Raw genomic sequence first — 12,307 nt, 5'->3', positions numbered from 1 at the left:
GCCTGCCTCTGCCTCCTGAGTGCTGGGATTAAAGGCGTGCGCCACCACCGCCCAGCCCTCTTTTAATATTTTTGATTGAGTAGATATGTGCCAGGCTTCCTTAGCCTCCTTATTCCCCAGGGAAAGGTGAGTGCACTATCTGCCTGTTCTGTAGCCCCATGACGCAGGACAATCAGATGTGATAGGGAGTCAAGTCAAAGGCAGGGACTCAGTTTATTACTGTGAGCATCAGCTTATATAGGTTAAATGACATCATGTGATGTGGGGGTACCTCTAGCCGATGAGAGACAGCCAAGCCCTCCCTCTGGCTGGAGGGGGCGTCTACCTTAGACTTTGCTGTCTCGTGCTCAGCTTTGAGACTATCTTTTCAAACTCGAGCCAGGCTTTTCTCTGTTCTACAGGCCTCGAGGTACAGGCCCTGAGATAATTTTGCCCCAACAGATATGCAGATGTGAAACTTGCAGAGATGATGATCGAGTATATCTTGCTGTTTTCAGTAATAGATATAATTTATTTGTTAGGTATCCCTAAGTGTTTAGGTGAACATCCAAAGTCATAGGTTTCTTCATGGTGTCATCACACACGTGTCATTATAATGTGTTCCCGTTTGTCCTCCGTCACGGCTCCCCCTCCGGCGTGCTCCTCCCCTCTCCCCATAAAGACTATTTTATCTTGAAACAATAGAAAATGCTCCCTAGGAGCTAGATAGAAAATGAACGCAATGAATCATTCTTTGGCAACACAAACTATTCTTTCACCCCGGCTCACCCAGTACCGAGACAGCTTTGAGGACAGGTTTTTCAGAAATGGAAGACCTGCTTCTGTCTAATTCCTTGAGACAGAGATATGCAGCTGGGATCGCACAGGTGGCTCTTCCACGGACACTGTAAACACTAGGTTCCTAGTTGACTTTGAGCTTTTTTCCTGGCTCCTAGCTGTGTTCCCTTCCTTCCAGAGGCATCGAGCAAAAAGAGAGCGTTCTGCCCGACTTGGCTTTTGTAAGAGATGCTTTTAGATAATAATCAGAGAGGAAACATACCTCAGAGGGCCCTTTTGTGTCTGGCTTGTTAAACATGCACACAACAACCTTGGGCTGGCCCCCGAATGCTGGCACAAAGTGAGCACACTTTTAAGGGCTCGTTTACTCCATGCTGGTTTATTTGGATTTCCCAAACAAACGCTTTCTTGTAGGCATTGGCCTTGGAGTAACCAGGTATTCCCAGTGTTAACTGCTTGTAGAGAGGACCAGGGCTTTGTTTCCTTTGGAAGAGATGCGAGGCATTGCAGAGAGAGAGTGGTGGCTTTCCAACTTCTTGTTGTATTGAAAAACATTACGGAGAGTTGGAGGCCTTCCCTCAGACCTGCTATGAAGATTAATTGTGTTGACATGGCTTGAGATTTCCATAACCTCGGTCTGGGGTCACATGGTTAGAAGAAATGGCAGTCACCAAAGTCTCCTCAGCTTTGTTCTCTGGCTGTCTTTGCATACAGGCACATACAGGACTTTGTATGTCGTCTGGGGCCGGGAGGTCTGGTTGTGAGACGGGCAAATGGCAGGAGGTGGCTTCATGTGCAGGGGCTTCACTGCATAAAGACAGACACGTGCCCTTCCATCCTTTGAGCTTGTGAAACAGAGCAGACGTTGAGCAGATAAAATGCTCCCACTGGGTAAAAGGTCTTATTGCTGTCGCTCCGGGACCATCTCCTGATGCAGCGAACCTTGAGCTGGCAAGAGCAGCCGAGGAAGCAGGAAGAAGGCTCACAAAGCTGCACTTCCTCAGCCTGGGAGCAGTTTCCTGTCCCTACCCCGTAGTCAGGACACCTTCCCCAACAACAGCTTTCTACAGGGTAGCTGAACGGCTCCTCAGAACTGGGAAATCTGGATGAGGACCTGTCAAATAGGCTCTGTGTGTGTTAGGGGGCGGGGAGCCCCGAAAGGAAATATGAAACTGGGAATTCCTCTTGGGTCTCAGCAGTGCTCAAATGTGGAACCATGAGAAACTGGTTCTGAGTACACAGTGGGTATGCCAGTCCCTGAGGGGACTGGAGGCAGACCATCAGAGTGTGTGAGAACCCCTGGTTTCCTTCTCCAAGAGGGAGGGGGATAGGAAGAGGGGAGGGTGAGAGAGCTCAAACAATCACCTTACATTGTGAGTATATAATTATTGATTTAGTATACAATGACGCAAGGGCTGGTTTCAGCAGAGAGAGGGTTGGAGTCGTGTGACCTGCCAATTTTCTTCTGGAATTAGAGTAACTCTGTCCATCGAGCAGGGTTAAAGGGCCAGGGAAGCCTAATGCTGTCTTCATAGTGTATCTCAGGAGGACTTCCTGTTTGAAAGACTTCATATGACGTGAGTGTATTGCAAGGGTTACATAGCGCATAAACAACACAGAAATGGTTTCTCCGGCTGGAGAGATGGCTTGGAGGTTAAGAGCACTGACTGTTCTTCCAGAGGTCCTGAGTTCAATTCCCAGCAACCACATGATAGCTCACAACCATCTATAGTGAGATCTGGTGCCCTTTTCTGCTTTGCAGGCATACATGGATGCAGAATGTTGCATATATAATACATAAATAAATCTTTTTTAAAAAAGGAAGAAAAGAAGTGGTTTCTATCCTTCCTTGAGCACAGAGCACCACAGGATGGCCATTTGTCTGTCCACATCAGGAATGTAGCAGAAGTGAGGGTGACGGGATCGGACTGCTTCAGATCGCCCGCCTTTGCCCTGAGCATGCGAAGCCCCACCATGCATGGGCATTGTACTTCTGGCCATCCTCTTGACTGCTGTCATTGTTGATCTTGCAGCAAGAAGTCCAGACTTTCTTTGTCATCATCGCGTTGATCTCTGTGCCGTGGATGCTTCTGATCAAGCCATTTCTCCTCAGAGCCAAACACCAGAAATCTCAGGTACGCGCTGTCTTTCAGTTAGCCCACTGTGGGTTACAGCACACTCTCCTGGAAACGGAAGTCTGGGATGGGGAGAGAGTGGTGGGTGTCCCCGCGAGGCCTGGAGGGCAAGGCTGGCCTCAAGCGTGTGTCCTTCGGTGGGGTCCCACAGGGGTCCCTTTACTTCCAGCATGATGGTCCCCCTTTCTCAGACACGGTGAGTCTGAAGTTCCTCAGAGTCCGCTCAGGGTGTGTGTATCCTATCCAGTGTCCTTGAAGGTTTAGAAGCTTTATAAGCGTTCAGACTTGGTTGGTTTGTTGGTTAGACACGGGAGAATTTTATACTTTATATTTTGTTTTTCAAAGACAGAATCTCACTACATAGCCTTGGGTGGTCTGACATTCATTATGTAGCTCAGGCTAGCCTAATTCAAAGCAACCTCTCTTGCATCTGCACCCCTAGTGCTAGAATTACAGGCATACATTATTCCCTCCCCAGATAATCTGAGTTTTAAAATGAACATTGCAAGTTACTCTTTGTGAATTTTCTAAGGCTGTAATTTCACTCCCTTAGAATGTTGCTATAGGCTCTCTTAGGAAATTCCCATAGTAGGCACATTCAAAAATCCAGTTTTAATTTAGAATAACTTCCTCCTATTGCTAAATTAAATATCAATTCCAGTTGATTTCCTTCTTTTTCTTCCTAAACTGCCTGAAGCCTCAGATTTACACAGGGTGCGTTGTAACCTAAGCAAATAGGATTTAGGGAGATTACGCCCTCCCAGGGAACACTGGGGTCCAGCTATACTGAGATGACCCCTGCTTTCTTCTTTTAGTGCAGAAGATACAGCAGCCTGCTTTGAGACTGCGAATGCTTTAAATGACTGTAGGCTTTAAACTCTACTTCTCTAAGGTGTAAGGTGGAGATTAACCCCAACTATCGTTCCTGTGGGGCCTGGAGAAAGAGAATGACGTAACCAAAAAGCCAAAACAATTATAACATGACTGATAAGAGGACATAGTTAACCTTGAGCGAAGCCCTTTATTTTGCTAATACTTTAATGCTGTCTTCGTCTCCTTGCTTGTCAACAGCTGCAGTCTTTCACGATCCACGAGGATGACGTTGAGGGTGGCCACTCGAGCACCTCTGCTCAGAAGAAGATGGCAGGGACTAAGGGTGACCACGAGGAGGAGGTATCTGAGACCAGAGCACCAAAGGCTGACTTCTCAGTTTGCACCAAATCTAGAACTGGAATATAATCTTGATAGTCATGGGGTGTAGTGTGAACGCAGGCACGAGCTGGAGGGTCTGCTGCCCTCAGCCTGGTGGCTCCTGAGTTAGCAGGTTCAAGAAAGCCCAGGGCAGGCGCTGGGGGTGCATGCCTTTAACCCCAGCACTCAGAACCCTTGACGCTTGCTGGCAAGAGCCTTCAGCGGTCAGATTCCTGGGTGAGGGGTCCCTTTCCCTTCCATACCTCCCCTTTCTATCCTGCCCCAGGGCGACTATGACTGATGATAATCTACGACCTAGCTTGTTTTTAAAAAAAAGATTTTATTAATTTATTATGCATACAATATTCTGCCTGCAGGTAGACAGGCAAGCCAGAAGAGGACACCAGATCATTACAGATGCTTGTGAGCCACCATGTGGGTGCTAGGAACTGTGCTCAGGACCTCTGGAAGAACAGCCAGTAGCCAGTGCTCTTAACTGCTAAGCCAACTCTCCTGTCCTATGATCTAGTTTGTTACTGACGTGGAAGATAGACACTCAAAGCCTACAATTACCGTGATATGATGAGCATTTGTTACATAACATGCATTGATATATATTATACCCCATAAATGTGTAGTTATTGCTGTAATAAAAAAGGGAATTAACATCCTCATTGTAAAAGGAGGAGAGAAGGGAGAAAAAAAACCTTAATGAAACGAGACCAAAAATTCTCTGTTACAGTTCAACTTTGGAGACATCTTTGTCCACCAGGCCATCCATACCATTGAGTACTGCCTGGGCTGCATCTCCAACACAGCCTCGTATCTTCGTCTCTGGGCCCTCAGCTTGGCTCATGCAGGTGAGTGTGCAAGCTGGGAGGGGTGGGGCTGCCAATCATGTCACCCGGAGAACAGACTCACTCTGTTCATGAGCAAGAATAAGGACTGCTTGATAGTCGTTACTTAATACTAGTATGATAACGACTGTTTAATGTTTTTCTTGGATGTCTGTCTGGTCCTTAAGCAACTTACTATAATTTCCCATACTTCTGAAATTGCCTGAACAGAATCTTAACTTGAGCCTGGCATGACAAAATGCCCCAGACGGGGTGGTTCCAGCCAGAAGCAGATTTTTTTTTCTCATAGTTCCGGAGCCTGGACGTTTGAGATTGCGGTGGGGCTCCAGTGGAAGGCCGCTTTCTAACACACACACACACACACACACGCACGCACGCACGCACGCACGCACGCACGCACGCACGCACCCTCAGAAGGGCTTCCAGTCACCCCCTCTCAGACCCTAGGCAAACAAACCACGCTTCATGCATTCTTTTAGGGTCAGCAATTTTGTGCCTGTCTCGTGTTGTTCGGAGTTGCTCCTTTTGCTGCCGATAGCCCTAGCTGGCTGCTCCTGGCGATCAGAGTGCGCAGGCGTTGCTGGTCGGCTGCCACTGTGAGCAAAGCTGTGTTGGTCGAGCTTCCACTTGGCCTTCAGAGGGACTTTTGGGTTTGAGGTGATAGGATGGAAATGAGGGGTACTGAGCAGGCACACCTAGTGGCTGAGGATGTCCCACTTGCTCCCCCAGAGCTGTCCGAGGTGCTCTGGACCATGGTGATGAACATCGGCCTTCGCCTTCGGGGCTGGGGAGGGCTCATCGGGGTCTTCATCATTTTTGCCGTCTTCGCCGTCCTGACCGTTGCCATCCTCCTGATCATGGAGGGCCTCTCAGCCTTTCTGCATGCCCTCCGGCTGCACTGGTAAGAGCTGGGGGAAGGGCAGCCTGCAGGGCTGACAGGCTGCTCAGAGCCACAACTTAGCTGCTTCTTCGGAACCTCGGTCTAGTCGTCTGTTTGCGTGATGTGCGTGATGTGCGTGATGTGCGTGATGTGCGTGAGGTAACATGTTCACACGTATGCATATGTGCTGGTTGCCCTGTAACGTGGCTTTCTTTTGCTCTGTGTTTACTTGTTACAACAGTGGGCTTCAAAAGCAGTCAGGTGACAGATGTTAAGCGAATAGGCCTGCTTGGCTGTTGTGGTTGTTGAGGGCAGAAGTGGCAGCGTCAGAACAAGCCATGGGACTCGACAGAGGAAATGGAGGGTGCCACAGCAAGCCTGTGACATGCCCGGGACACACTGGGGCTTCCACTGTTAGGAAGCTTTTGATTTTTTTTTCATTTTGTGTGTATGAGTGTTTTGCCTGCATGTATGTCTGTACACCCTATGTCTGCAGGGCCTGTGGAGGCCAGAAGAGGGCATCAAATCTCCTGGGACTGGAGTTGCACACACTTGTGAGCTGCCGTGTGGGTGCTGTGAATCGAACCCAGGTCCTCTGCAAGAGCAGCCAGTGCTCTTAAAGGCTGAGCCATTTCTCCAGCCCTTGGAAACACTTTTATGTTTACATACTGAGTGGAGAAAGCTGGAGCATCCTGTCTCCACGCTAACATTGCCCTCCACGGCGTGAAGTGTGCGCCTCCATAACGTCCCAGAACAGAAATGATCATGGTGAGACTGGTCATAGAACGATTTAAAAATGCAGGTCAAGCTCCTGCTCCGTCTGTACCTAGTATGGACCCCACAGCTGGGAGTCAGGGTGCACGTGGAAAGGCCGCACGACCTCGTGAAGAGCTGTCGCCTCGTGCGCTGTGGTTTTCAGACAGAGAGCTTGGAGGGGAGGCATCCTTGCTTGGACGGAGGCTGTGGGGGAGGTGCGTGCTGTGACCCTTGAAGCCTGAGGAAGAGAGGTGGGAGGAGGGGGCGCGGTAAGAGGGAGGCTTAAAAGGTCGCCTGGTTCCCATGGTGTTCTGGGCCTTGCTGCTACCCCGCAGCCTCCCACACTTCAGTCTGCTCTTTCCGCCCTTCCCGTCACCACAGGGTGGAGTTCCAGAACAAGTTCTATGAGGGCGCTGGCTCCAAGTTCTCCCCCTTCTCCTTCAAGCTAGTCCTGGAAGGGGCTGCTGAGGAGTAGGCTCTTCTGCGTCCCTGGTGCTGATGCCAACTGAAGGACTTCACTCTCGTCCCACGCAGCAGCCCTGTTGGCTACAGTGAAGTGAGAAGCTGTGTGAGGATTTGGCAGGATTTAACCACGTAACCCAAGGGCTACTTTTTTCATTTGGGACTTTATGTGCAGCCAAATGGTCAAATACTACAATAACTGGGAAGTGGGGGAGGGGACGCTAGACCACTATCTTGTAGTAGCTTATTTGTGTTTTACTTTGTATCTATTTTGAGACAAGGTCTCATTAGCTCTAACTGTCCTGAAAATAGCTGCCTAGCCAAGGATGGCTTTGAGTTCTGACTCCCCCTGCCTCCACTTCCCCAGTGTTCAGATGGTAGGCACCAGCCAGCACACCTGGATCTCCTGCAGAATTTCAAGTATTATAATCATGAAAATAAATACCTGCTTTGTTCACTGTTTCTTTAAAATGTCTTTATTCAAAATTAATCCATGCCATAGAGCACCTACAGTTAGAGGCCAACACTGGACGATGGGATTACACAACCTAGTTCCTGGGATGGATCAGGTTTGTGTTTTCTCTCCATTTCCCCCTAGTCAGGGGCTTAGCGTTACAAGCTTAGGGACTTCCTCAAACATTGGCACCCCTACCAGAAGCACAGCTAATGCCTCTGTGTAGAGGGAGGCCCAGGCCTGGCCTGGCTCTCTGCATCACTAAGTCCTGAGGAATGAAACCTGACAACCTGACATCATTCCTGGGCACTGCTTATTTTCACCACGCTGGGCTGGAGTGACTGGGGAAGGAGATGCAGAGGCTTGGCCGGGTTCTGGGAACCAAGCGTACAGGGAAGGAGACTGCCTCATGGTTGGGTTCCTTATCCTTTGGATCTGAGAGTCCCAAGCCAATTTCTTAGGTTGCCTGGACTGGAGATCCCCCAAGCACCTGAGGAGATTCATCCTGTGGGTTGTTTCGTCTGAATGGCCTGAGTCCAGATGAAATGCCATCTCTATCACCCTATTTTTGTGTGCTTCACGATTGACTAAGTCCTTTCTACCTAAAGAGCCCGTTAGATTCAAATGTGTTTGCATGTATGAGTGCAGGCATGTGTATACCATAGCACACATGGAGATCAATGGACATCTTTCCTTGTCATTGTGTGCACCAGCCTAGCTGGGCAGTGAGCTCCCAGAGATGCTCCTGCCTCTGACCGCCATCTTACTATTGGAGCAATGGGATTATAGATGCATGCAGCTGTGCCTGGCTTTCCTGTAGCTCCTGGGGTTTTGAACTCAGGTCCTCATGCTTGCTTTGCAAGGACTTTATTTACTTGCCATCTTCCCAGCTTGTGACTCTTATCTTTTAAACCCCGCTTACTGCCCTATGCCAAGACTGACTGGTGTCAATAGAAGCAAGTCTCAAACCTAAAAGGAAGTGGCTGTGGTCCTTTCCTGTCTGTCACAGCCTGCACAGCAAGTCGAGGCCTGTCTTTCCAAGTGTTCACTTCTCAAGGTTGGATCAAAGGATGACTATTGTGTTTGAATACTAGCTGTGAACGTCAACATTACATTACTGGACCAGAAATGGAGTTATTCCCCCCTGCCAAGTGCGTAGGAGGCTCTCCACCTTTCCAGACTGGAGAAAAGAGATTGTTAAGACCTGGGTGATGGAGGGGATGCTCAGTCAACGACAGCAGACAGAAGAGACCGTAAGTGCCTATGAGAAGCCCATACTCTCCTGCTATCACCATCACCAGGAAGTTTTAAGGTTCTCAGCTTGCTGGTATCCTATGGACATCCATCTAAAGACTGTACCCTGTATAGATGGCTCCAAGGCACCGCCCACCCCAGCTCTTTTAGAAATGCCCCTCCCACCTGAGAGCCACAGGCCCACATTTCCCCCAAGGTTTGGCAGCTGCTTTCTGTCTCAGACAACACTGTTATTTTCGCTTTAACAACAGATCAGGTGAGGGCTGTTTAGAAGGGGGCGTGCCCTCCTCGTTGCTCACCTGGAATGCCAGGTGGCTCCTTAATGAATCCCGTTTGGAGAAGGGAAATGAAAGGAGCGTAGGTAAGTCTAGAGCAGAGAGGCCTCCGGGGCTGCCAGACCGGCTGCAGTGAGACAGCGCTCAGGGACCCACAGTTGTGACATTTCCGAGGGTTACACAGGTGAGAAGCTCGGGCAGCAGGTGTGTCTGCTTTCACTGCTGCTGTTCAGGGTAGAGGGCAACCAACTACTTGTGGGTGGCTGGAGGCAGATGGAGCGTGAAGCTTTCATTATTTTTTAAAATCATGTATGTATGATAAATATTAGCGTGTGTGTGTGTATGTGTGTGTGTGTGGTGTATGGACATGTGTGCGCACAGCTTTGCGCCCTGTGCGCATTCCCAGAAGTCAGAGGAGCACACTGAGTGTCCTGTTCTCACGCTCCACCTATTCCCTTGAGACCGTCTCTCAATGAACCTGGAGCGAGGCTGACGGCCAACACACCCAACGATTCCCCTGCCCCTGCCCCCACCCCAGTGCTGATTATAGAGGCCCACAGCCGCGCTGGCTTTTTATATGGGTTCTAGGAATTTGGAATTGAGGTCCTTATTCAAGTACTCTCCCAGCCCCTTACTAATGACACTATTTTTTTTAAAAAGATTTATTTATTAAGCATACAATGTACTGCTGGCAAGGAGGTTGTGAGCCACCATGCTGTTGCTGGGAATTGAACTCGGGAGCTCTGGAAGAGCAGCCAGTGCTACCCTCTGAGCCATCTCTCCAGCCCCCCCCCCTTTTTTTAAATCACATCACACATACAAGTCAGTGTGAAAAAGATCTACAGGGGCTCAATTATTTCTGGCTTTAAAAAAAAAGTTCATGCATCAAAATACAATTGAAGTATCCATCTGTCCCTTAGAAGTCTGACTACTCAAGAGCTGCGCCTGGGCCTCTCGGTGGCAGAGTCAACCCTAATCTCTCCGTGTCCATCCACACAAACTTTCAGGTGGCTTGAAGGTGTGTCGTGTATCTCGTCCTCACTCCCGTGTTTGAGGAAGGGGTGGCTGTGGGTGCTGAGTTTTTCCCTTGTTTTCTCGAGTTGGTGTGGTTTAGCTTCTGTCCTGCCTGCCCTCTTCTCTTCTCCCTCCTGAGAGCCCACCTAGCTGAGGAGCAGTTGGTGGCTGCCGGGGGAGGGAGGGTGTTTAGTGTGTTACGAAGTCCATTTTATAATCAATTGCAACTACTTCATTAAAAATTCCCAGCTAGGGGCTGGGGAGATGGCTGCCAGTAAAGGGCTGGCCCATGGAGGCATAGGACCCGAATTCAGATCCCCAGCACATGTGTGAAAAGCCAGTTGCCGTAGCTTAAACTTAACAATTCCCAGTGTTGGGGCAGCAGAGACAGAAGGAGCCCTAGGGCTCACTGGCTGGCAAGTCTAGCCTAACCTGTGAGCTCCAGGCCAAGGAAAGACCTTGTCTCAAGGGTGATGGATGACGTGCCTGAGGATAACACCCAAGGTTGTCCGCCACACCCCGCACACATGCACATAAATGCATACAAAATTCTCTGGCCTCTACATACCTGCGTGTGCGTGCACGTGTGAGCGTGTGTATGAGTGTGTGTGTGTATTTCAACACACCTTTACCAAATAGCTAAGACATAGCCCAACGGTGTTCGGAAAGAGGACAGTCATCTTAGAAATGACTGCCCTCATGGCAGGCTCTGGAAGCGGTGGAGGTCAGCTGTTGTACACATGGAAACCCACCTCCAGGTGGAGATGGGCCCTTGTCTCCTCCCTTACAGGTTAATCCAGTGGGGAAGGTCAAGTGACCTGGCAAGGGGACCACCCCTGGGAAGTTGGGTTTGCTTTAAGATAATGTACTTTTTCATCCTGGAATTCACCCCTTAGTGCAGTCCCTGTGAGTCAGTATGGGGCTTAGCTGTGTCTGTTTACCTGCTTCAAGTCCTGACTCAGAAAGCCACAATTATCCCTGGGAGCACTGGCCAGAGCCTCAGCATGTTTTTAAACTCTAATGGATGTTTTGGGTTTTTTTGCTCACTCCTTCCTTTCTTCCTACCTTCCTTCCTTCCTTCCTTCCTTCCTTCCTTCCTTCCTTCCTTCCTTCCTAACCACTGAGCCATCTTGCCTGCCCTCCCTGTTCCTTTTCAAAGCTCACTGCCCTACCACTTTGCTACCTGCCACCGAGTTGCTATCCTCCTGCCACTGAGTGGCTATCATCCCTGCCTGCCTGTTCTCTCCACTCTCCCTCCTTGCGATGTGAGATTCACAGCTTGCCTGCCCTGGCCTTTCCCTTCAACTCTAACAAATTGTCCTCAAGCTCCATTTCAGCCCACTCTTTGCTTCTGTCTGGTTTATCAAGACAGGGTAGTCCTCATCTGTGTAGTCCTGGTTGTCCTGGAGCTCTCTCTGTAGACCAGGCTGGCTTTGGACTTTGAACTCAGAGATCCTCCTGCCTCTGCCTCCTGAGTTCTGGGATTAAATGTGTGCACCCCCACTGCCTGGGACACGCATCATTCTTTTTTGTGGCACCAAACGTGTCCTTTATGAACAGTACCCACAGCAGGAGTAGTGGGGTTCTCAGCCTCCTCCCGGCGGGGTGGGGCAGGCCAGGTGCAGGATAAACACTGTCTGTGAGCTAACGTGTTTGCTCCTCACGCCAGCCTAAGAGTTAGGTGCATTACTCTATATCCCTCATTTCAGTGCTGAGGAAAGGAAGTTCACAAGAAGACAAATTCCTCAAGCCAGGAGCCTGATAAATAGAAGGGGACCTAAACACAAGAGTAGTCTGCTTGAGATGAGACGGACGACAGGAAAAAATAGGACTGTTTGTGCATGTGTGAGTACTCGTGCGTGTGTGTGCTCATGTGTGGGACTCGTGTGTGTGTGTGCACGTGTGTGGGTACTCGTGTGTGTGCACATGTGTGGGACTCGTGTGCGTGTGTGCTCATGTGTGGGTACTCGTGCGTGTGTGCTCATGTGTGGGTACTCGTGTGCGTGTGTGCTCATGTGTGAGTACTCGTGTGTGTGTGTGTACTCATGTGTGAGTACTCGTGTGTGTGTGTGTGCTCATGTGTGGGTACTCGTGTGTGTGCACGTGTGTGTGCTCATGTGGGACTCGTGTGTGTGTGCGCGTGTGTGTGCTCATGTGGGACTCATGTGTGTGTTCATGTGTGTGTGCTCATGTGTGGGTACTCGTGTGTGTGTGCACTTGTGTGTGCTCATGTGTGGGACTCGTGTGTGTGT

At 49.7% G+C, this 12,307-nt stretch overlaps 1 protein-coding gene across 2 annotated transcripts in view; it reads left to right on the top strand.

Annotated features, from left to right (window-relative positions):
• Atp6v0a4 (ATPase H+ transporting V0 subunit a4) overlaps positions 1-7,071 on the top strand; it is a 42,074-nt gene extending 35,003 nt beyond the window's left edge. For both annotated transcript variants that reach the window (XM_005365836.2, XM_013353242.1), the window contains exons 16-20: positions 2,811-2,912; positions 3,984-4,085; positions 4,846-4,963; positions 5,690-5,861; positions 6,978-7,071. In XM_005365836.2, coding sequence (XP_005365893.1) covers positions 2,811-2,912; positions 3,984-4,085; positions 4,846-4,963; positions 5,690-5,861; positions 6,978-7,071 — 588 coding nt within the window. The remainder of the gene's footprint in view (positions 1-2,810; positions 2,913-3,983; positions 4,086-4,845; positions 4,964-5,689; positions 5,862-6,977) is intronic.
• Positions 7,072-12,307: the final 5,236 nt, after the last annotated feature.

The sequence above is a fragment of the Microtus ochrogaster genome, unplaced genomic scaffold, assembly GCF_000317375.1.
Source record: "Microtus ochrogaster isolate Prairie Vole_2 unplaced genomic scaffold, MicOch1.0 UNK4, whole genome shotgun sequence".
In the NCBI taxonomy this organism is placed as follows: domain Eukaryota; kingdom Metazoa; phylum Chordata; class Mammalia; order Rodentia; family Cricetidae; genus Microtus; species Microtus ochrogaster.
The sequence above is the reverse complement of the archived record's forward strand: the minus strand, read 5'-3'. Positions and strand labels throughout refer to the sequence as shown.